General features: G+C 44.6%; 1 protein-coding gene across 10 annotated transcripts in view; it reads right to left on the minus strand.

Annotated features, from left to right (window-relative positions):
• The window catches only part of LOC100877762 (cell adhesion molecule Dscam2), a 112,487-nt gene that overhangs the window by 17,862 nt on the left and 68,338 nt on the right, over positions 1–26,287 (minus strand). For 8 of the 10 annotated variants that reach the window (XR_013040153.1, XR_013040154.1, XR_013040152.1 and 5 more), the window contains exons 8-15: positions 23,233–23,529; positions 22,373–22,483; positions 22,051–22,209; positions 16,887–17,297; positions 3,908–4,027; positions 2,357–2,536; positions 1,762–1,909; positions 685–983 (exon numbers count right to left, since the gene is read on the minus strand). Coding sequence is in view for 6 of the 10 variants with exons in the window: in XM_076538255.1 (XP_076394370.1) it covers positions 685–983; positions 1,762–1,909; positions 2,357–2,536; positions 3,908–4,027; positions 16,887–17,297; positions 22,051–22,209; positions 22,373–22,483; positions 23,233–23,529 (1,725 nt within the window). In the remaining 4 variants the exon portion in view is untranslated. Of the gene's footprint in view, positions 1–684; positions 984–1,761; positions 1,910–2,356; positions 2,537–3,907; positions 4,028–11,284; positions 11,663–16,886; positions 17,298–22,050; positions 22,210–22,372; positions 22,484–23,232; positions 23,530–26,287 lie in introns of all 10 variants that reach the window. The other 2 variants (XM_076538254.1, XM_076538256.1) reach the window with 2 other exon arrangements.

Raw genomic sequence — 26,287 nt, forward strand, 5'->3', positions numbered from 1 at the left:
ATTTTAAGGAGCGCTACTTAAAATTATCCTTACAAAGAAGCCATTCGAGCTCGTTAACGAAACAACAAATGACGCTTTATTTCTTCCTCTGCCGAGACTTTAGAGGAAATAATCATCTTCCAGCAATAAGTATTAATTAATCTCGCGTATTAGCATTTTCTTAATTATTTCTCTCTCGGTTCGATTATGTTAAATTCGCCAAATGCCCCGGGTACTCGCCGAATTAATTAACAGAAATCGATAGAAGAACGCGTTATCGGTGTGAACGCGCTTAGGAACTTTTAGCGTAGAATGAACGTGCGTAACTAGTGAGAATGACGTTATCTGGCTGGTGCGTTTTCGAGTCAAGAATACAGCGATCCGCGTAATCGATCCCTGCAACGTCGAACAAACTCGTCGCGTACAACTCGTGTACTTGTGCCGCGATCAATCGTACTCGCGATACGGGTACACGCTTTCGAGACACGCCTCTCTGTCTCGAGTCAGCTCGCAGAAAGCTGGATGAAAAACGATTCGGTACGAAGTGGACGCACAAAGGATCCCGGCACGAGCTTTCTGAAGCTTCCGCGCGACAAGCGGAGTGACATCTGATGGACAGTCGCGTTCCACGATCGATAATCGAGCGCGTCAGCCGATATATCGAAGCGAAGCGAGGGGACGAACAAAGCGAATCAGGGAACGTACCCTGTGCTTCCTTGTACTGCACGATGTAGTTGGTTATGGGCGAGCTGGCGTGAGCTGGATCCTGTTCGCTGGACGGCGACGACCAAGCCAACAGCAACGATCGGCTCCCTTGCTCGGCTATGTGCAAATTCCGGGGAAAATTCGGCGGCTCTTGAACCAGCAAGTTAATGGTCGCCCTGGCATGGCCGTACGCGTTCGTCGCCACGCACGTGTAGTCCCCACGGTCTATGTGGTTCGCCTGGATGATCCGCAGCTCGGAGATCATTCGACCGGATACCTTCTGGTTATCTATCGTGTACCTGGTTAAAGAAAACCGAGCGAATTCTGTTCCAGTCGCGTTTTTCCTTTCATCTCCGTCGATAAACCCGTATTAAATTCGACGGATTTAACAGATATTCGACGAGGACGGGGATTATCGACGAACAAGGCCGCTACAGCGTCGTTCGAGCAATTTTGCGCGCACGGAAGTTAGCTGCCACGCAACGTGGGACGAGGCGAATAATACCATAATGAAGGAGACACCACGCGCGCAGGATGTTGGGGAAAATGTTTCGGGAAACTCTCCAACTATGGCGTTTCGTCACACGCTTTGGAAGATAACGAATATGGAACGCAAAGTGCAACGGTGTGCAACTGACAGCGAAGTTTGTATTGTGTTATGGCTTCTATCGAAACTGACGAGACCGTATTTGTACAAAGTTTTTCACACCGAACTTTTTAATTGCATTCCTTTCGCGTAACATGTGTCTTACGGGTCGCGAGTTTGCACAAATTTTTCATTTTAGTAGAGTTACGAATGTCTGAATATTATGTCCAGTTGATACGAAAAAAAAAGTACAGAAATAACTCTGTGGAATTAGGGCAACGATACGCAGATGTTCCCCGAACTACCTTAAAACGGTGACACGACGTTAATCGACTGTCTGTCAATGCGTTACACGCACTGCAATTAACCTGTAATCCCGGTAGTCGATAGAAGATCGAAGTGTCACTCATCGATCGAGCAGGATCGTCGTACAAGCCCGGTAGGGTTCGCTGCTAGGAAGGGAAGGGGTTTTGATTAATTTCGATACAAACCTAACATCGTACTTGGGATCGACTCTGCTGTCACGCGCACGCCAGCTGAGATCAAGAGGAGCGTCTCCTTCGGCTTCGCAGCGTAGCGTTACACTCTCCCCTCGTCGCACTGATTCCTGTCGCGTTTTCACCGATACCTGAGGACCCGCTGTTTCACCCATCGAGCATTAATTTCCTGCTACTTGTCTCCCGTGCGAGAGAACACCCACCGGGGAATAAATTACCGCGTTCGTTTTACGAAACCATTGTTTATGCTTTTCAAGCTCTTTATAAGGCAAAACGATATCGATAAAGATGCAGATGAAAAGAATAATGGTTCATATTTCGATCAAACGAACGAATGCTACCAGAACAGAAAGATCGATTGTCGAATTGTGTGCTTTAGAAAAATTCAAGTTATATGGAAAAACAGATTGCGACATAGCTGCCTCCGGCGAGCGTTACCCTCGACATCGAAGCATATCGAGATTGCCAACGGAAATTCAACCACGGAACGAAGAATTCCAGAGTATCTGGCCCGTGGCTGGAATTCCAAGTTCGCGTGCACATTGGCTGACACGAATCCAGTCGACTCTGTGTTGCGTGAATATTTTACCGTGAACTGTTAGCCGAATGAGCTTGCTGAGGCCTGGCCCAATACCGTTGCTCGCCTGGCACAGATAGAAGCCAGCGTGATCTCTGGATACCCGTGGGATCACCAAAGACCCGTTCCCGGCAACCCCTGCACCCTCCGTTCCGCTGTAACCCAACTCCCTGTAGTCGCCTGGAGTATCACCTGAATGTTCCGTGGGACAGCCATTATTTCTCTAAAGTGACTCGCTATGTTAATTCGTGTCTGCGTTACGGCAGGTTAAAATCGTGATAAACGATCTGTCGCGACTGTCATTTAAACGCGAACGGAAATAGAGAAGTCGGGCGAAAATCTTTTTGTTTGCAGACTGGCAAAAAATTACTTGTCAGTTTTAAAATGTCCTGATTAATTTATGCCATGCACCATTTGTGCGTAATATAATCTCATGATAGGAACGAACTTTAATTGAGATCGCTATCGATGAACGAGGTGTAAGGAGCAGGAATTGATAGGAAAATTGTTCGCGTGCGAGCGAGCATTTATGTATCAAAATATCTGTCGAAATTCACGCAGTGCGCTAGTATTCTCTCGACGTTGTCACAGATCAACGTCACTCGACATTCTTTCCGATACAATGAGCACCGGTGAGACATGTAAATGCCCAAAGGAAGTTCGCTCTAATGTAAAAGGATACAGGGACCGAAAAGTACTTTGCGAATTATATTTAGATACCAAGTTCAAATGTCATAATTTATTGGTAGAAGATATTGTTTATTTTTGGGTGATCAAGGAACTTTATGAAGTCGATATAAACAGACTATATCGATTACGATCGAGGGAACCGGAAACCGTGGGGAGGATCGAATCAACGAAACTAATTACACCGAAGCTCCGTCGAGCGAGAGGCTTATTTCAGATTGAATGAAACCGCTGAAAACGCTCGATCAGCTTTCCGATGGATCAGTTCGTCAGTCCCTGTCATCCCTTGGGTTAAATACACCCGACAAGTGTAACTTAATGAAAGCGATCATCTCTCGAATCCCCGCGAAATAAAAAAAATCAAAGTTATTACCAGGGAAAATTAGAAGGATTATCGGCGAACGTGTCGACATAGAGGTAGCTCAAATAGTAATCTGATATTCAAACCGAATATTACAAAATTTGCGATCGAATTGCTCGAATTCTACTCGTGCTCTAAAGCAGTAATGGAATTTAAAATTGCAAGAGAAATAAATTGTTGAAAATATTAGGGTAGTAAAATAGAATTTAGTTCACGTTTTTTATCGCCATTGGAAAGGAACGTCTCTTTTCCGTGCTTGGTGGCAAACTATCCAACTAAAAATGACTCCGGCGACACCGCGTGAATGAAAATCAACGGTATTCGAAAGAAAAGAAAGGAACGATGAAAAGGAGAAGGATAGAACCGTCGGAAGACTGATTGTATCATCCTTCGAAGTCGATGCAGTACGTAACACGTCGCGTTTACCCGACCAGATGGAGGACGTTTTTCAAAACGTGACCAAGAGGGAGAACTCGATCGACGTAGTATGCCGGCTTAGAGGAATCGTGACTTACCAATCGATTGCTTCCAAGTCACAGTTGGAATAGGGAATCCTTCAGCCTGACAGGCAATGGAGACGCCGTGACCTACAACGGCGTTTTGGTCCATAGGTTCTACCGTCCATCGTGGTGGCACTAAAAATACGATCCGATTGGATTAAAATCTTTCAACTCGCCGGCTCGTTTCGAAACCGGCGTTCCATCGTGAACCTAAGACCGATCCTCGTCGTCGATTCTGTTCCCACAGGTATTCAAGAGGAATTCTTCGTCGTATCGATGATCCCAGTTTCTCGATCGTCGACAATACTTCGTTTCGTTTGATCGCTTTCATCCGATACGTGAAGAAGGTGTGAAATTTTCGACGAAAAAATCGAGACAGATTCTATCGGTTCGTAAGACGACCGCATTGTTACCGATTCCGAAGATAGAACGTATTTTCTACAGACGTAACACTATTCAATTCCTTGGGTATTCGATAAAATAAAGTTCTAAATTACGTCACAGTTTATTATGTAAGAGATTTCCGTTTGAAAGCATTGGTCTTAGAACTGGATATTAATACACCAAAGAGCTTTCGTTCCTTTCAAATATTTCTTTGACGAGATATTTTAAAATTGCCGGTATCGAAGTGATTAAAAATTACGTTATTATATAAAGATTGAAAGAAAAGAGGTTAAACTAATTTAACGTTTGGAATTGGTTAATTGAGTTAAACTCGCAACACCGATGAAACTTGTAATATTTGAGTTCCGTAGAGCCATGAATAGTTCAATTAATTTCATTGCAGAGTTGTTACGATGATACATTATAGAGGTAATAAATTTATGTAACAGGGAACTATGAAATGCTCGCACAGCTGTTTAAATATTACGTACATAAGTTAATTCAAAATGAAATAAAAACAAAATGAAAAATTATTAATCAGAATTGAATAGCGAGTGAATAATACTGGCAGTGAGTGAATAACATTTATCTCTGTTTTCTGTGAAGCTAATTCGTTCGGCATTGACAGGTAAGAGAGGAACAATAAAAGCGTGTTCTTTGTCAGTCTAATTAGCCATTGTTCCCGGGGAACGGTGATGATCGAACGACGCTTTTCGTCGACGAAAATCGGTCTTCTGTGCCTCTACGTTTACTACACTGTCTTCGTGATCGCGTGTTGCTGTTGTATTCGCGTATTCGTGTTGTGAATTCGCATGCATTCGAAACGAGTTCGATGTACTGTATACTTACGCATCGCTAAGAGTGTAAACAACAACGTGTCTCAACAAACCGATGCTGTCTGTGTGGTTAGACTACTTGAATTGACGATGTCGCATTTAAAATGGGGGAGGTAGAGAAATGTTTACTCATTCGTTTATCTCAATCAAAGGAACTAATTACCAGGAAATACTTCGAGCAGCGTTTAAACGAACGAAAGAACCAGTCTGAATGTAATCGGTCTGAAAAGAAACAAGAAAAACGTGCATTTGTAACGGGAAAAGAAAAAAGAAACGTGCTTGCATAAATCAACTAAACGTATGTAAAAATAAAACGCGGGTGAAATGTAACGAAATAAACAGGGAGAAAACGATAGAGTTGTAGATGGTGCTAATGTATGAACAAAAATCGATTATCGAAAAATATCGCGCGAGAAAAAGTATGGCGAAGGGGAGTTAAAGTGTCGCATGCAAAAAATCGTTATTCGTTAAAATATAAAAACACGGCAGGCATCATTCCAAGTAAAAGAGAGATATAAATATATAATATATATAAATGTAATAACGGCTCAAAGAACAACGTACGAACAACGCAAACGGTACCTATATTCTCAAAAACACGTTACTTGTCACTGAATATACGAAGAGAAAACACGCAAGAAAAACTCGAGGCACACAAGTATAATAATGTAAACGTTACTTCCAACATTCTTCCATCGTCATTCCAAGTTGCTCGTATTCGTATAATAATAGAGAAGAGACACAATTGTAAGTCCAAAATAAACTGAAACAACAGAAAACGAAATAAAAAATAAATAAAAAAAGGAACGCACGAACCAGAAACGTTAACTACGCGAACGCATGCTTTACATCCGTCACAGACATTTCGTTGCATTACACGAGCACAATAATTAAATTTCTCGGTAGACGAAATCGCTACAAGTAAGAAAAACAATTGAAAAAAAAAAGATGTTAAATGAGATACTCTAACTATAATATACGAAACACGCGTCGGAACAAAGAAAAAGATAAAGAAAAAGAAGGAAAATAACTTCTGAATAAAAGAAAGGAACGTGTCTAATTCTAAAATCAAAGAACTCGTTCAACTGTCGAGATCTACATCGAACATTTTACAAATGCTGATGATCGTGATGATGTACAATTACTGTTAACGATGAACAGAGAAAAGAAAGTAATAACAACGATGAAGGAACTTTCGTTCATCTCGTTTTTCTTTTATCTTATATCCTTTCCTCCTTCTCTGTCTTGTTCTTTTCTCGCCTTACCGGCTGCGTGGACGAATTAACTCGGCGTCGTAACCTTTAACTTCCACCGTGCCCTTCCGGTCAAGTTAACACGAACGAAAGAAATATCCCTGTCCTCGAAATTCGTGTTCGTTGCGGTTAACCGGTTCGTCGAGTTAGCATGCATTAAAAAAACGAAGACGAAACGAAAAGATGAAGTGAATCGCGTTAGTCTGCGTCCTTACAAGTATTCGTTTTATTTCTCTTGTGCTGCGTAAGTAGAAAGACAGATATAGGGGATCCTGGAGCTTCCGGTTGTGTCTACACCCTGTCGAGTGGTGTCTTTTTTTCCTCTCTGTCGTTAAACCCTTTCTCGCGAGAGTGTTGTCACCTCCAAGAGGATTGGAGTATTCCCATTACGTTTCTCCGAACGGCCTCAACGAAATCCAAGCTTTCTCGAACAGAGACTCTCTCTAAGAACGGACACTTCCGATCGGACGTCTCCCCTCGATTCTACGAAATCGCTATGCAGATCGCTATGCGGATTTCCCGGCATTTCGGGAAATAGCCTTCGTTGAACCTAGTAACCTGGATTCGGATACTTGCTATCGAGTCTTACAGTGATCCGGATAACTGGAATAGTTGAAATAGCTCGACTGACCGGAACAATGCCATCGAAACCGATTGCGACTGTCTTTTTATATGGGTCACACTTACGACTTCAAATTTGTCTAAGATAATCGAAAGTGGCGGAACAGTAGAAAATTCTTTGATGCGGTGACTTAAAATTCAATATTTGGCTGTAGTCATTTCGATCGTTAAATTGAAAACGAGTAGAGTTAAAACTAATTTTCTCCGCGACAAAGCTTCACGAGAAAAAAAGATTATTCCACGATTTCAGCCATTACGGTCAAACTCGGTATACACCCTTTTCATGGAACATTATCCTTCCAACGGCACTGCTCAAGTCGTTGCGATAACATTTTCGCCAACTTCAAGGATATTGTGTGTTCCCGCTATTATTCGACTTTCATTCTTTCTCCGGGTTGAAAGACGCAGGCGACAAAAGACCGTCGAGCGACATGGCAAACACAAAATTCCCGATAAGAGTTGCACGACCATCATCGTAAACCTGTTGCGAGGAAGACGGCGCTCGCTGATGAACGTCGGACGAACCTAAAAGCGCATTTACTTCCACTCTTCTGGCACGAAGGACAAACATCGTTGGAATCTCGACCATGCCGGACTATTTTCACAGGACCCATTTTCACGGAAAACCAGTGGGAAATTCCGATCTCGAATTGTTGACCAAAGCGTGAAACTTTGAATCGATACGATTCGATTCGACACGATCGACGAAAATCAACGCTTAATTGCTTCTCGATGTACAAAGATTCTTATGATTAGCGGTACGAGAGAAAACGCGACAATTTTTCGCGAGATTCTAAGTGGAAAATGGACGGCGAAGTTTTCTCGTAAAAGGTTTTCGCTTCGAGTGTGTTACAGCAAAAATCGTTAAAAGTAATCATGGTCAGGGAAACGCGAGTACCGCGCGCGCTTTCAAAACCGATTTTCTCGGAAAAGAATTCTTCTGGTAGAAAAAAATTTATCTCCATATTTTCCACTTATTTTTTTCCGCTCCGTTTTATATCACCAGTTACACGAATTTCCAAGTGCAGAGCAAACGCTTTTAACTATTTCGCCGCGAGCAATGACCATTTATAGTCAAGTAAAATAAAGTTTCCGTCGTCGTTTATCTAATTTTTCGAAAAATGATAAACGTATTAAAGCGATTACGGCCGCCGGCGCTAATGTTGACGAAGGCAAATGAGCCTTTCAACGACTTCTGTTTATCGCATGGACGTTGCATGTTAAAAAGAAGCCACCAGAGAATCCGTTAACCGAAAGAGAATCTTCAAAGTAGCTCGAAAGAGCTGCAGCGGAGCATAATTTATCAGAGAATCCGTACCGTAACGAGGTAACCGTGCATTCCAGCGAGAAGTTCAAGCGACTACCCGAGTCCATCACAGGGCAACTTTAAATTACTCGTGGATCCTTGATTCTCGCCATGATCTCTCCGGAGACACTCGAAGCGTTCGTACTCCCTCTTCGAGGCAGACATTTTCGTCGAAAATGGTTTTCGAGTGACGAGCAACGTGTACAGTGCTCGTTTCGTACGCATTAGGATACGTGCTACCGATAACGAAGCTAACGTTCGCGTTTATCAGAACGTTTCGGTCGTTGTCCAACTGGCCAGACGTTACTCGCGTCCGGCCCGTATCATCGTTCGGGACATCTTGATACCGGGATACGTTCGAAGCACGGGTCAGTAACGCTATAATAACGGCGAATAAATGGAAAGTCGACTGTTTCTTATCGTCTACGCGATATCGCGAGCGTTTCTTTCCGGTATCGCGACGATGGTCATTGTAGCTCTTATCATCCCGAAGCTTTCGCTGATCGTCGGAAATCGCGTACCCTATTTTCCACTCGATCGACCACTGTTTCGAACGGCTACCACCGCATTCCCTGAGCCCATTAAGTTTGGCTGACGCGAAAACTTCGACCCCGGAACGACTTCCGCGAATTCTGCGCTATCGGGTCCCAAGCGATTCCGATTAAGTCCACGTTGATGGCTCCTTACATTGCCATTTGAACGGTGTACCGTCGAATCCACGTTCTTACGAGCAGTACATTCGCGATCGATAGCTTCTGATCGTCCGGAAGAAGCCCCGCTCGTAAGAGCCGATATACTACATCCAAGAGACAATATATTTACACGGTCGTTTCCCGAAAGATTAAACAATGCACCCAACTGTTTCGAACAGAGTTCACGTTGTTTATTGTTCGATGTTTATTTCGGAAGCTAATGAGCTATATTCGAGGTATTGTTTCGACGATGTACCGTGTTTTTCGCGATCAGATTGGACGGACGAGTGTAAAAATAGTTCGTTAGTTGCACAAAACATAGCCGGTGTTATTTCAACGGATGGGAAAGCTCGTGCAGGAACTAGGGAACGAGCGAGAAAAAAACGATATCGAAATCACGAGGGACGAGCGTACGTTTCATGGACCCATTGATTCCCTGTTATAACAGGGATAACCCGAATTTACGGCAGTTTTTACGCACGTGTTTCACCGGCGAAGAGAGGCCACTCTTAGTGAATATGAATGGCGAGAAGAACATTACACAGTGGCACGACGTGTCACGCTCTTCGTGTCCTCGATTCGCGTACACCGCAAAGTATCAGAAGTGTTCCTTCCTCTTAGAAGTACCGTTCTTTCTTCGCGATCGTTACGTTCCGAAAGTACCGTATTTAAATTTCAGAGGATCAAGCGAAAGCAGTGGTCTTCTTACGACACGGAACTCGGTGCTCGTCGAAGAAGAAAGCGTTCGGATAGTTCCATTCGCGCGCAGACAGGGGCTGATTTACATTCGATCGTGTCTAAGGAACGGGTGGCGACTTTCGAAAATCGTCGAGCGGCTCCTGGAACTTCTTGAAAAGTCGCATTACCGTATGCACCACCTCGGGAACTCGAAACTAATTTGCCTACGACCGTATCCTCATGAGAGCCTCGATCCGACTGTCACAGGGAACTTTAACCCCCGAGGAAACTAGGCTTGTAATGCCGTTTCGAGGAGCACGGGGAAATGTCGTTGCAGAGAACGAGCACACAGCCAGAACGTGCTTGCGACGAAAAAAAATACGGAAGAAAAAAAAGAACGGGTCGTTCGTTGTACGTTTTACCGCGAAAAGAGTGTAGTTGGAGAAATGTAATTGCACGCCGACCGCCGAGGTCCTTGGAGAAACGAGGGACATCTGTTTCGCGGTTCTTCGCTATTTTCTTTGGGGAGCACATTTGGGACCGTGAAACCGTTACCTACCTCAAATAAGAGAAAATACGTTTCCCGTAATTTAATATCCCAATCTTTCTGTTCTGCTCTCGCATGAAATTGTTGGGAAAGCACTGTTCAGCCGTACTGCGCAAACTCGCGTAACCTACATCAAACAACCGGTCTCTCTCGCCGCTTTTATCGAAGATGTGTGTTATCAAAGCAGACTATGCTACGTGTTCTTTGACGAAAACCTTTTTTCAAAAGCTGTACCCTCTCTCCATTTTTACTGATACATCGCGGGCTGTCCATGAATTCCGAGTCCTTTCTAAGCTGGCTACGTCGTTTGACTTAATCCATTCGCGAAACGTCATCGCACCGAAGGATCACGAAACAAAATAGGACCGCATCGAGATAAGAGGTAGAAAGTGTTCAACGAGGTCACCGGAAACGTTGTCTACGAAATCGATTTCATAGAAATATACCGGTAGGTACTCCAATCCTCCATAGTGACTGCTCGGTTTCTGTGCCGTGATATGTATATACACGCGTGTATATATATAGGTGCGTGAATACAGGATGCCTTTTAGGAAAAATGTACACGGTAAAAACCGTATATTCTTCGCGTCAAAGCGAAATGAAAAGTCCTTTATCAATTTGTACCTCGAAGCTTCGTTTCCGAAATATTGTCTGTTCACTTGGATGACGAATCCTCGAATTAATAATTAATACGAAGTCACAAAGCTTACTCCCAATTGTTCCTTTAGCTCTTTTTCGTTCGAATTCCCAGACTGCAAAAGGGATTACGATAACTTCCATTTAATTAACTCTCGAAACGTTTGATCATTTTCCGAGCATGTCAAACACAAAGAATGTGAAATCCCAAAGATCTGTTCAGTTTGTTTTAGCGCAAAGGACATACCGCTGTTGCGGTGTACATATTTTCGAAGGCATCCTTGTATATACACACGTACACACATAGAAAGAGAGTGAGAAAGAGAAAGAGAAAGAGAGAGAGACAGACAGGTGTGTGTCGTGGTCACACACGGTTTATGTACACAGGTTCTTACAGCTACCATGTCGTTTTTTGTTGTTGCTCGTTTGAGACACCAACCAGCAACGGAGAGGCTGGTCGAGTATTCGGCCAGGCCAGCGACGTTGCTGATCTGGCACGTGTAGTTCCCGCTGTGCTTAGCGCTGACGTTATTTATCGTCAGGATGCTGGAAAACGGCGGATAGTCGCTTATCTGTATGTTGTTGCCTGTCCCGAGCACGGCCGCGGTGGATCCGCTCGAGGACGAGGACGACGACGACGACGATGATGCCGACGCCGACACAACGCCGTCACCCGATCTGAACTGAATCGGTTTGTCGTCCATCAACCACGTGATGTTGAACGGCTGGTCACCCTGGCTCGTGGTACACATTAGCTGTGTCCTCATCCCCTCCGTCACACCGTTCTCGAAATAAAACGGCGAGATCCGCGGTGGAACTATAAACGTGACGTGTGATAATAGTATGTACCTGCATGCCGTCCTTAACGGCTCTCCTATACGCGGATCTCGAACAGAGACCACGCTCCCGTCTTCGTTTCCTCTTTTTTTGGGACATGGAGTGGGTTTGGCGGAGGGAGAATGATTGAAACGGTGATTGGAACGATACCGAATCAACGAAAGTAACGATTATTTCCTTGGAGAATACCGATAATATCCAGGTGACACCGGTAATTTTCACGAGTATCGATACCGGTACCGGTCCGATCACGAATCGTAAGAAGGTGAGTAGGACTTCCTTTGAACGCGACTCGAGGGGACACGTACAACCCCCTTTCGATGACGAGACTCCGAGTGAATGTACGAGAAATAACTCAGTCCGCGTGGACAATTCGTTAAGTCGACGGGGATCATCGAATCTAAGCGAAATTGGACAGCGCATCGAGATAATTACATCGAAATCGAAAAACTCCAGCAAAACTTGGCAGTGAAGCGGAATTAATAGCGTGGCTATTCGTCGAAAACAACGGGAAGTTAATAAATCTTCTTCCGAAACGTCTGAAATTAACATTAAAATACAGCTCGGGGATACAGACTGCTCGGAGTTTAATCCATTCCAGAGAACGAAGCCGGTGTAATTAATGTTCCTCTCGGCGGCAACGACAATCCCGAAACGAACTACAAAAAGGACGAAACGAGTCCTTCTGTAATTTCAACTGCGTCCTTGATGCCGCGTACAACTCTCGCGTGCTTGTCCGATCGAATTATTTCGAATGTTTCGCTTCGATTCTTCTTTTTTTTTTGGTTCGGTTAGTTTAGCGAAGTCTCGTCGCGAAACAGGAGAACGGCAGGCCACGAAGCATGAAATTCGAAACATTGTTCGTCCATCGAATCTGCGTAGATTTTACGAGTATACAGGGTGACCTAGATCGATGATACGATAGAAAAATGTACCGGTTTCGACGGCAAACATTAATCTTCGTACGTTTCTCATCTTTGCAACAAATAATTTTGATAGCTGGTACACGAACATTCAATTAAATCTCGACTCGAACATTATGTTAGTGAACAGTGCAACCAGTTACGAACGGTGATAAAGAAAAGAAAATAGCGTGTTAATCGTATCGTTATTAAAATCGATAATGACAATTGCAAACTTGAATGCAGTAGATAAGAATAAATATGATAAGTATAATAATAAGAAAGTCATCTGTTCGGTACACCCTGTAGTTCCCGCGCGAGGCCATTACCTTGCTGTCTGACCAAACACGGGGCTATACTACTTCGTCTAAACTTTCGACCAGTTCGACAAGTATTATCGAACTTATCGATGCGTATCGTTGTACGTGACCTCTCGACAGGGAACAGGTACAAAGCTCCCCCACAAAAATCAGACTCCGTGAAAAACTGCGACAGGGTCATAAATATTCGGCGATGGCCTCCCACGCGTATCCCGCAGCCCAGAAAATGAACATTTATGACCCGAGGCAACTACTAATGTGTTTTTCCAAGGCTGTTGCTCGATGAAGTTGCAAGTAAACGACGCTACAGACGAGAGGAAAATTGTTGGAGAGGAGCATGGAACCAGATCCCTGCTGTTCGTAATCCTTGACGCGTAAACTTATCAGTCTCGGGGGAGGGGTCGAATTCAACGCGAAATTTGGCTTTCTTTTCTCATTCGATCCCGTTGAATTACTTACCAGGCCCTATAGACGGACGATGAACAGTTTAATTATCGAAACGAGCGTGAAAACTAGGACGAAAGAACGCGAGAGACCCTTCGAGAAATTCATACATGATCAGACAGTTCTGTTGCTTCGAATCGATTACTTTAAATTATCCAAGGATCGCTCGCGTCGATTTCGTCGTACGATTTACTACTCAATGATACAGTAGAAGTTCGATATTTTCCTGCGTCAAGAGTTGAACACCCGGGTCGTGAAATGACGAAAGGTCGGCGTCTGCGATTACGTACCTAGATCGTGTACCAGCACGAGTTCCCGATAGGGGATTAGTCAGGCAGGAAAATATCGAAGTTTCACAGTATATAACTTGAACGACCATGATAATGATAATGAGATGACAAGTACAGAAATCATAGAGAATATCTCGAGCGAAACATAGCATAGTCTTCATAAAAAAGATACTGTTCTACAAAGTGATAATACAGTGATAATAAACTCGATCAGAGATCCGAGTTCAATACGTGAATCGATATACCAGATACAACACAAACATCGAGAGCAACAAAGGTGTTAATGATTCATTCGGAACGGTCCAAAAAGAGCACGACTCCTACTAGATCGTGGTTCGAGCGTCGTTCGCAACGATCCGTCGTGGAAAGAGTACCATACAGATGGATATATATAAAATGTAATATATATATACTCAATCAAAAAGTAACATTACGTGTGTCTCGCCGAAACATATTAATGCTGAACGATGCATACACGCGTGACTGTTTCTGTGTGTGCAAAGATGAAAATCAACCAGGATACGGTAACTTTGAAAAAGTGGAAGCGATCTCGCGCTGTGACATCGAACTCGATACAGGCTCCATCGAGCGCAAAATTAAACGAAAAATTCTGATCCGACGTTGAATTTCCGTTTAATTTCGTGGCGGCCAATTCGTGCGCGCGTTCCAACGAAACAGACCGGGTCAACGAATGAAAACTAGCACCCGAAGCGAAATTTCGACGAGCGTTTCGATGTCACGGATCATCTTGCGGTGCGTTCAGACCAGCCACGGGTTGTAAGTAGTAAATTGAGCTCTCTGGTGCTCCGGGGCTCGGGCAACGAGCCGAACGACGGGGCAGGTAGCTGTTCGATCGTTCCAAACAGCTGAGTGCGAGCGAATGTTCGTGAAATTTGAATCGACCGTTCGAATATTCACTAGCCTGAATTGAATCGCGTCGAGATGGGTCGCGTCGAATTGGCTCGAGCCGACTCGGATCGTATCGAACCGAACCGCGTCGAGTTGAATCGCGCTAAGTCGAAACGCGTCGAATTGCATCGCGTTTCGTCGAATCACACCGCATGGAGTTGCCTCGATTTCGCTCGTAACGGATTTCGGACATTCGCTCGCGCGATCTAAACGCACCCTTTCACGATCTACGATGATACTTGTTTGGTCGACTCGATAGCACACGCTAAATAAAATAGTAAACGAGCCGTTCGTAAACGAGAGTTATGAAACATTGGCAAGATGATACTGTACATATACATAATAGATACACATATATAGATACATATATATATACGTATCAAGAGTATTCCTTTAGGTAAAAGCGTGCAATTAGGCGTGCATAAGAGAACAGCGTGCAGGAGTCACAGAGTGTGTAAAGACAGAGAGAATACGGAGCTTTCAAAAATCCGGAAGTAAGAGATTGAAAACTCGTGGCACGTCGTCCACGGGGACAGCTTTCCGAGCGATTCGTCTTGCCCCGTCTCGACTCTTTCCACCTCCGATCTAAATTGAAATCTAATAATCCGCGTCGAGGCGTCACCTCGCACGTTTCGTCAGTCTCGATATCGTCGCGCGACACCGACCACGCTGGGAAAGATTACCATGAAAAATTACTACGAAACTGGAGGCGAATCGAGACGCGGACACAGTTGTACCCGTTGGCCGTGCCACGTTAGGCTACGGTTACCGTGCGAGCGTTTTTTAACGACTTAATGTTCCGACAAATGGCTCCAAAATGTCTTTTCGAACGCATGCAGTGCAATCACTCGAATATGTTTACAATGGAACTACAGCTTGTCTGAATACTCGATGATCTCATTTAACATTTAGTTTAATTAAACTCTCCACGAAGGTTTCAAAACGCCCGACATTTGTACATAATTTCGATATAGAATGACTGAAATATGCGTTAACGATGAGGGCTTTAATTGTTCCTTCCTCGACACCCACATAATTTGTTCTCAACGCGAACAAACGTTCCAGGGCATTAGTTACTAGATTATCCATGTTTATCGAGTCCAGATAAGCCGAGTTCCATCGTATTTAATTGTTCGAACGCATTTATCCGAACGTTAGTTCGTTGAAAAACGATTCGATCGTAATCGCAGCCTTGGACGTGCATGTTGGACTAGCATGTAGCAAAAACGAATCGCGTCGAATGACCGAGATCATCCTCGACGATCTTTGGTGTACGTGGTGCATAAGAAACTCGACCGGCGAGCGACGACAGAGGTGTCCCATAATTGATAAATCATCGTCGATCGATGAGACTCGTATAAAAAAGGTTGCAGTCATCCGTTGAATCAGAAGTTCTTTTTTAAAACGGAAAATTGATCGCGTCGCGACGCACCGGTCTCGAACACGCTGATTGATCGATCATTCCTACCACCGGTTACAGAGACCGCGTTCCTATGTTTTCTTACCGACCGATCAATCAGTTACTTTCCAGCGCGAGCACATAATCCAGCCAGTTGGAAAATTGCCAGTCTGTCTTTATTATGTTTCGCTGAACCGCGAGTCGCGGTTTCTAACGCGTTGACCGTCGCGATAAAAATGATATGGATTACTAGACCTATCGAAAACTATATCTTGCTTTACTGAACCGTGCATCGAACTAAACTTCTTGAATGTATTAGGGTGTAACGCATTTCGTATCATTAGCAATATTCCGAGTACGGAACTTGTATCCGTTAAACTAGTAATCTCGATATTCCGATCGGAAAGCAAACGTTTAAAATCGAGGATGCAGTGGCAGAGCACCGTGGTATCTGACCTAATTAAGTTGGCGCTACGTCGATCACCGGTGACCGTCAAAGAGGCCAACGCGTTAACCGTGACTTTGTAACTCGTGATTATCCGTCGCTTTCGAGGCTTCCCTCGAACGAGCAAAATCAGCGCATCGATCGAAGCACGAGTTCGTATAATTTCAGTCATTCCGCTTATTTTGCCGTTAGACCCGTGATCGATCGAAGCATTCGCAAATAAATTTTACGATCTGGCGACGCGTCGTAGCATGCAGACACGTCGAGATCAGAGACGAGATCTAGGATCGAGACCGTCCACGAACTGGTCAAGAATATCTCGCGTTCCCGAGTCAAACGAGAGCTATTCTGTTTTTGTACTTTTGCGAATCGGAAAAGCTCGTGGACGACCCGGACGTAGAGCAAAGACTGAGAAGAATCAGTAGCGGGAAATTGACACCTCTGTTGTCGCGGAGCGTGAACCGAAGAAGAAGTACACCAACGGTGTGCGTTTACCGTTGACGTGAAGGAGTGCAGAATGAGCGACGGTGGCAGCGCCATTGGCCACGCGACAGGTGTACGTGCCATTGTGCGCGGGTGCGATCGTGCTAATGCTCAGGGCGCTGGTAAAAGCGTCATATTGGCGGATGGTAATCGCCTTTCTCGGGGACTGTTCGCCCTGGCCGTCGGCCTTCGGGCCCCTTTTGGGACCTTTAATCGCGTCTCCATGACTGGCCGGTGCCTGAACACGGCTATGGCTGGACGACGTAGCATCCTGCGACGTCCTGATCGTCTCTATTGGGACGTTATCTTTGAGCCACGTGAACGTCAGTGGCAGATCGCCAGTCACGACCACGCACTGTACGCTAGTACGGTCCCCTACGTTTAAATCGCGAGCAAAACTGAAAGGCGTGATTTTAGGTGGCACTGAAAGAACAATACAAAGACAAAGGTGGCATTCCAGTCAAAAAAGCGATTCACGAACGCTATAGACAAGTCGCGGTGTCTTATGGGGACAGAGTGGTCTTTTTTTTGGGGGCGGGGATGAAACACGAGGAGATTCGGATGGGACAGAGAATCAGGACGCAACGTTGAACGGTCGCAGACGGTCGTAATCGTCCATCGATGCTGTCGGATGATGCTCGAATTTTCATTTTCCGATATTTCGCTACATCGTAGCAACGTTTTTTAAGAGAGCAACGTTTATCTGAAAGCATCGTTAAAAGAAAAGCTAGTTCGTAGAACACGCCGTGCGAGCATTGACCAAAATAATACGAAAACAATGGACAGTCCAACAATCTCGATAGGTCGAATAGAATCCCAGGTTGCTTTAATGAAAGCGCCACCGGGTCAAAGGCTGTACATATTGTGCTGCTTGTAATTACAGCGGCGTTAATTAAATTTCCATGGCCAGGCCCGCGTGTGACTAAATTAAAGCCTTAAAGCGAGGTCTTTGAAGAAACTTCAAAGAATATTTTTGTTCGTTGGTTAAAGTTTTGTTTAGAAGTTAGTCGGGTCGCTCGGAGTGTCCTAACGCACGGCGTACAAAGGATATCGTTTGTTGTTGCGGTTGTCTAGAAAAATAGATAGCTTATCAGACAGACAGAGAGACGACGCGTTGCGAATTTCACCGCTAACGTTCCTATATTTCGTAATCAGCTTACCGAACACTTTATTTTATCGACAATTCCTACTTTCGCATCAACTTCACGGTCGTATTACTGCAAGAAGATTAGGTAACGATACAGTCGCGCAATTAATCGAATAACGCACTCGAAGCTGTAGTTTTTTCGTGAAAATCCGATTGATAACGTTTTGAACGATTACGCGGCGCGTATTTAATCTTTCCAATTAAGAGTTAATAGGCAATCATCGCGCGTAACTCGCTAAAAATCGTCGCCAGCGAAACAAATTTCTGTATACCCCCATTCAGATACCAGATTGATCGTAGGGATACAAGCTTTTCCCATTTTTGTTGCTAAATCGATTAAGTTAATCGGGGAATCGAATGTTCGAATTACATCCGTCCGATTCAGTTTCGCCGAAACGCAATTTTCAAACGTGCTTTGCTCGCGTAATTATATCTCTTCCGCTCGCTTTACGCTCATGTTTTACCTCTTCCGTACTTCCCTTTTTTTATTATTTTTATTTGTCAATATCGCACACTGACGCTCCAGCTAGCGGTAATTGTAACATCACGCAATACGCTTCTTTACTTTGAACGGTTCGACGATAAACCGACGAGTTATAGGAACAAGCCGGATAATCGATATTTAATCGTGACCGGCGCGGCGTAAAATTTTTCGTTGATCGGTTTTCACTTTTCTCGTGTGACGGGGTTGGGCGATTTCATCGCTGCGTCTCCTCTAGAGTGGCATGAAAAATTCGCGAAAAATTCACCCTCCCTTCGAATCGTATTAATGAACTCGTTCGTCGAGCGATCCCCTCGATTCTGCATGCGAATTAGCCAGCTTTTGCAGTCAATTCGAAATTCACCCGTTCAACGATAAACAGGATTCCTTCGCGAATTTTCACGATTCGGTCATCATTAGTTTCTCTTCCTTCGATTATAAAAATTGTCGATAAAATCGTACTTGTTCAGTATCATGGTTATGCGGAACAGAGCAGTAAAGTGCACAACGCGCTAAAGAAACGATGATCGACTCACGGTAATAGAATATCGATGCTTCGACAACAGCATATTTATGTACAAGTGCGTGCACACGGGATAGAATAGACGGAACGCTTCGTCGAACACTGGCTGCGATTTATACAAGTGATTGATATGCAAAAATGGGAGCGTTCGAAATCAATGTCGCTGGAATATCGCGTTAAGATGTTGCGAGACGGCAAGATACGACAATGTTTAGGATTGAAATCCTTTTAGAAACGATTCACGATTTGCAGAGAAGATAGTGGATAATAATTCTTTCGATTATTCGAACGAATAATTATTAAATTACGATGCTGGTGACCCTCGCAGCGATCAACGCGTTAACTGTTCCGATCGAAATAACCGTGTTCGGAGCGACGCGGCTTAATGGAATTACGAACGATTTCGCGATCGGCTGTTAAATTTACAAACAAAACCAACAATTTCATAGGGCTCTAAAACAATTGATCCTGTAACACTCGTTCACCAAATATTTTTCCCTGAGCTTAACAGTTACTATCCGCCCTGCAAATCCGATATCCTTTATCCGTACATCGCACAGAATCCATCGATAAAAGCGTCTCTGACACGTCATTGACTGATACTCTCGTCAAGCGCTTTAATTCATAAAGTTATTCGGTTAAAAGGAACATCTTTTGCCCGAGCTAAGCGACCAGAAACGATCAATTTTTCATAGGTCGCGCTCCGGGGCATAATATCGCGTATAAAACGCGAATATCAATGACATCCGTCGTCGTGACGATATTAACCCGGTCAGCGATATTTTTCACTTCGCTATCGTGTTACGTCCCCTCGTAAAATTTCTTTAACCAGTCACGATCGTTTCTCTGCTTGATGTACGAGCCGATTAAGTCGGAGCGGATCGTGCGACGGTAAGCGTTCCGTGTATCCATGCGGGCACGTACAGACGTAGCGTCCTCGTATCCTTCTTCGCAAGATAGTGGATACGCAGGCATCGCCGCGTTATGAATTTTTATGTACAAACGGTACACGTACGGAATAATAATATACAGAGCAGTTAGGCGAGCGCGTGCAAGGACAGATGCTTGAGCGATGCAGTGAAGTGCTGTGCTCTGGTGCGTGGGTTCGTTCGCGAGTGTTGTCAAACGCACGGATATCCGTTGACGCACATAGACAGAAGAGACAAAGAAAGATAGAATGACAGACAGAGGGGGTGGACGCATACACGCACACGTACACGGACCCTAACGCACATCTATGTACACATAATTGCATCGTAATTGTACTTCGCGTACACAGTTTGTCCAAGGAATTTCGAAGGTATCTCGCGAAAATTTCCTGATTTATGAATCTCTTTACGACTGCTCGCGACTTTGAAGATTTCTCATCGGAACTTGGACAGACCGTGCACGATAGTAATCCGAGATAAAACTCCTGCGTCTCGAGAATCTTTTCAGAAAGCTTGCAACGAATTACAACTTCGTTAACCGAACGATTACGTTTCACAGAAGCATTCGGTACACGCGAATAGTGTGCATCGTGTACACGCTTCCCTTTGATCGCCTCCTTTGCCGCAACACGCGAGACGGTTCCAGTGGAGCAGGAAGGCAACGTAATCACGATAATCGGCGCGGTCCTGTTGCAGACGAGTAAACAGACGCGAGTAATAGTACTCGGAAGTACAGTTAATTAGTTTCGACTGTAAAATTTCGAATCCCTTTCGATCTTCGAGCACGATTCTTCTCGCGAACGATGTTTTCTCTGCTTCTTCGCGAGACGAATCGATCACTCGGAGAAATCGGTTTCGAGGACTTCTCAAAGTGTACAAAAGATAGCCGGGTTAGAGGGTAAAATATTCCTGCACCACTGGAACGTCTGCCAGAGAATCCTTTAAGGGTAACTTACGGGCAAGTTTCTCGAATTTCTTTTTTTTTTCAGAACTTCTACCGCACTTCCCCAGCTTTCGGATCACAGTTACAGCAGTATTTCAAGTCGTCCCTCGCGAGGCAACGTCGATTAAACTGCACGTACTTCCGTTTGCTCGAAATTGAATTAGTCTTGACGATACTTACGAGTCGTCATTATCGAATGAACTCTTTCTCGAAAGAAAAATAGAACGCGCAGAGGGGCAAAGACAAATAACGCGACAATTACAAGACGACGACGATAGGTTTCGAAGCTCGTTGCTCGCGACTCGCGGCGCGGTCGTTTCGAAAATTTAGCGTACAAAATCATGACAGTAGGGGGAATACAAAGCAATGCTGCCAGGCGTTAACTAATCCTGGCCAACGACGAACAATGGAGTACACGGAATTCACTCCGTAAACCTAATATAGAAACATTTTGTGTGAAGGTAAATTTCGCGGCGAGCATCAAACACGCCTCGATGTTATGCATACACGAATTGTAATTAATACGCTATTGCCGTGGGGATGGAAAATTACGGACGGGAAATAGGGAAGCGTATCGAACAAAGGGATTTTAGTGCCGTGATTATCGCTTGATAATCGTTCTTTTATGCCTCGAATGATCACGTACAGGGTACACTGTTTCGATATCGACAGCGAATGAACAATTTTCTATCAAAATCGTTCGGAACATCATAGGGGAAAGATTGTCGCCTCTCGTAGATTCGCGAGTTTTTAGCTGGGAGAGATACCGGTTTTATCAGAATCAGAATCGAAAAAGAGAACGGTGTAAACTTATATTATCGACTGATTCGAAGCAAGTGTCCCGTGCAAATATATATCCCAAATTGGTTAGAAAAATTTCATGGAAATATACGAAGAATTCCAATCTTTCCCTATGAACGAAAAAAGAGGTATTCGAGATAGGTTGACGTTCGAAAGCATCCATCGATGTATTAATTTGTACGTTATCGACCTCGGAACATCGAACTACGGGATACGAATAAAAGTGAATTTCCAACAGTGGACGTACGTGACCAATAGAGTTCGAATAACTCGGCAAATTAAATCGCTCTGCTCCCGGTGAAGCCTGTAAAAGAGATCTGTATCGGGAAATATTTGCTTTTCGCTCACTCACCTAGAACGCGAACCTCAACCGAACGTTGAGAAGTGAAGTTATGCTTGTTTCTGGCAGTGCATGTGTAGGTGCCTTGATCGGCAGCCCGTTGGACCGTATCGATGAACAGACTGCCATTTGCGACCCTTTGCCTCATATTAGTAGGCAATCTTACACCGTCTGCCAACACGGTAACCAAACAATTCGTAAACAGATACTGTATTGAAAATCAAAATTACTATCAAGAGCAATCGCAAGACACTAATCGTTAAGATTGATCGTTACAATCGTTGTTAACGCGATTCCTTAAGATAATTAATGGAAGTAACAGAGAGTTGCTTACCTTTTTCCCAAACGATCGACTCGATAGGATAGCCGGCGACTGGGCATTTGATGTGAAACCGTTTCCCAGCAACCGCCGAAACCGTCGACATGGGTCTGACGTACGGCAAACCTGTGATTGACAAGCAACAAAACGTACACGCGCGTTGCGATGATTGCCACCGCGAAAGTTATCAAAAATTTCTTTCCCGCAAAAAGTAAATATTTCAATTAATTTTCGTAGGAGGCTTCCCAGACTTTAAGGGTTTCGCTCCCTGACGAAACAGAAACTTGGATGTTTTTCTCTTCGTCGACTCGTCTCGCGTACAACGTTTCCCTATAGATACCGAGAATAATTCCAAAGAGTCGGCGATGCACGGGACTCGAACTTTCAACTATGGAAATTCAGATTACCAACTTCTTGTTCCGTCAAACTATTTCTGCAATAACGTTTCTCCGTGCTTGCTCGTGATCGACAAAAGAGACAGACTATCAAAAATCAATTTCCCTTCTAGCACGAAGGAAACGTTCGAGATAACTCCTCCAACGTTAAATCGTTCTCTCTGTGTCAGTATCAAAGCTTTTCAAATTTCCCGATTTTCATCTGTGTGCGCCAGGCCAGAACGATCGCGGCCCGTTAAATCTGCCGATAAAACAAAAAAAGCTGCAAGAGGCGGTTTTTAATTAACGAAAACCACCCCTCTGGCTAACGGGTGCCGGTTAATAACAAAGGATCCCATCGAGCCGCGATATTGACGCCGGTCGATGCGAGCACAGAAAGAGAAACGTAATATTCCCCCGGGTTTCCAGTCAATTTCAATCAACACCGTCAGCCAATTCTTCTCCTTAACAATCCTTCTATCTTCTCTATAGAGGACTCACCGTAAATATTGAGCCTCGCCGAGTGGCTTGCCTCGCCAGCTCGACTGCTCGCGATGCACTCGTACTCCCCGCCATCTTCGGACTTCACCGACGAAATGTTAACGTGCGATATTACGTCCCCATACACGGTCACGTACTGGCCAATCAGGAGCCTGTCGTTTTGTGGAAGCGGAAATCCATCCAGCAGCCAGGAAATTTGAGGAGTGGGATTACCCGCGGCGCTGCATTTCAGGGAAACCGATGGACCAGTCTGCATTGTCTGTTCGATAAACCTGTAGACCAGCTGCGGCGCGATCTCTGTTAACAGACGTTATGCTCGGATTACACATACCTGAAAGAATCGAAATACCTGAGCGGCTTTGTCGAGCCTTCTCGCCTTTCGTCCTTCGACCTCTTTTCTCTCTTTCCGTGGAACGCGTTCCGACAGTAGCGTCGGTTTTCCCTTTCGATCGAGCCTTCGCGAGCGGTCAACGCGATCAATTTCTCTTTTGACTCGAAAAAAATAGCTTCAAGCGTCGTTTAATTTCATCCGATGAACCTCGGGTATCCAAATATTCGATTCACGAATATACGCCGCTATTAACGGCGCTTCTTAGCGGTGCTAATGAAAGCTTCCACTTTAACGACATCGCGAGAAACACGATATTGGGACGCTTAAATTGCCCGGCTCCCAAAGCGTTAACGAGCTTCGACGCGACCTAATGTTTCGCCCTCGTCGACTGACAAAGGCGGTTTCGAAGCATCCGCGATTACACGCGTAATGAGCTCGATACGATTCCCTATCGAATCGCAGTGTGCTCCTCGCTAACATGATTTTGTGTTAAATAATTGGCCGAGAGATTAATGGTTTCGCGGGACATAAAGAGGTTTCCCGAGACTCTCGATGAAAAAACATCGAGCATAACCACGGTACGATGTTCGCAGATATGCGTTCCAGTTCTAGAAGGGCTCTAAATGAACGTGCCGTTCCGCGTAACGACCATGCCCGGTAATGAATTCATGAAGTTCATAAGCGCGAGCACGTCGGCTATGAAATAACAACGACGACTTCCTTCAAACTTTTCGCATGCATACTGTGATTCTTACGATTCCGCCCTTTATTCGTTGATGAAACTTCGTCCCTTTTCTACGTAGTTCAATCGCCAGTTGTCTGGTAAGTTTTTGCTTTACCGCCACAGGACTGCAGCGGGGCTCCGTCTGCCTAAAGCTTGACTTGTACTACTCGCGCCGGCAGCACGCGTGGCGATACGTAATAAATATGACGCGAAATAATTTTTAATTATCTTGTCCTGCAAAGTTCGTCATCGTGAGGGTTCGCTCGTGTGCTCGTTCATAAAAATTCACCGTCACGTCGGCACCGCGCGTATAATTAAAAGACGGGCCGTCTAAAGAAGCTATTAATAAATTAACAATTACGTCTGTCCAATTATCCGGGCTTGTTACTCCGTCTTGGTAGCCGGCTACGGGTTAGTTTGAGCCCTAAGATCCTTCAGTAGGTACGTGGAATAATCTTTGAAGATACACGAGAGCCTTTGTGACCGTGTTTACCGAAACGGTTTAAAACGAAGGGCAAGACAAAATATTTATCATAACTAAGCTCTCGGAGTTCCCTGCTATTTCTCCTCTGGCAATGTATCATATCTCTTTTTCCACTTCTTTTTGTCGGAGTTTCGTATTTATTGTAAAATTATGCAGATGAAAGAGATAGCGACCGTACGGTTATCGTTCGCTCTCCTGCGTTTTTCCCGGGTCCCGTGCGACCAGTAACGCGATGGTATGTTTGAAATTTCATCCTCGATTAGGAATTTAACCGATCCTTCGATACACGTTTGCGAGTATGTATGTATCTACGAGCCTGTTTCGCGCTCGATAATTTTACGAGGCACGAGAGTTTGGTTCAACGAGCTGGCTCGATGTTAATGAAACGCGAACAGAAAGCACCTCTTGTTTATAGTTTGCCCAGAAAAGAAAAGGAGGACCGTGTAAATAATAGCCGAGCCTGTCGTTAAATATAACCAGTACTCGTGAACGTAGTCCGTCCGTTGCTTGGTAGCAATGTAAATTAAAAATCCCACGGAAACGGATGCAACGACCGCGAGCGCAACTCGTCTACAAACTTAATTTAGCGTATTAAGGGGTAAGGGAACGAATTTTTCGTTTCCGGTTCGTTTGAGATTCTAGACCCTCTCTAAACGATGCCTTTCGTTTAACCGGTATAACGTTTCCGGGTTCGAAATCGCTCGTATATTATAATTGCGTCGCCATCGATCTTTAGGGCGAAACGTGCCTTTAGTCGGTCGTTAACCGAATTACATTTCTGTGCCTTTTAATTGCTCGCCCTTCGAGCGGACTCGTAACCCGATTACTCGTAATGGCGGAATCAAATTACACTCGTCAAATACGTATATTGTACACAGATCGCGTGAGAAAATCTTGAGAAACCGGCGAATCCTAAGGGGAACCTTACAAAGTGGAAAGAGCCGCGGGACAACTCTAGGGAAGCGTTGAAAAAGCTCGGGCAGAGTTTAGACAGAGCCCAGAGGGATTCTAACACCGTTCCTAATTTAGTATTCGAGAGGAATTGAACGGTGAAGTTAAACAAAGTACATGGCACGATATTCGGTAGTCGAATACGCGAACTGGTATATGTACTTGCGACAATCATGAACGTGTCGTAACTCTTTGGAGTCCCTCTTGTTTACTGCTCCTTCCCTCTGGCGTGCCTTCTTCCCTGACGTATCTATGACGCATAATAAATAGACGTAGCTAGAGCTTCGGGCTGGAGCGAGATCGTGCTCGGCCAGCATGCTAAGCATCGGCAAAACCGCAGGAATCTCGTTAGCGTATGCAAATCCTGGGTACCGGTACTAACTATCTCATCGTGCTGCAGGCAATCCCCACCTAATGTACACTGTATGCCCGGCAGCTTTGAAATCATGCGACCAAGAAGAATTTTAATGATGGGTCAACTTTCCCATTTTCAATATAGATTTGCACGACCCATCGATGAATCGCCGATCGATATATTCACGCCGGTTCCGACATTATTTTGCCT

The sequence above is a fragment of the Megachile rotundata genome, chromosome 12 (assembly GCF_050947335.1).
Source record: "Megachile rotundata isolate GNS110a chromosome 12, iyMegRotu1, whole genome shotgun sequence".
Taxonomy (NCBI): Eukaryota; Metazoa; Arthropoda; class Insecta; order Hymenoptera; family Megachilidae; genus Megachile; species Megachile rotundata.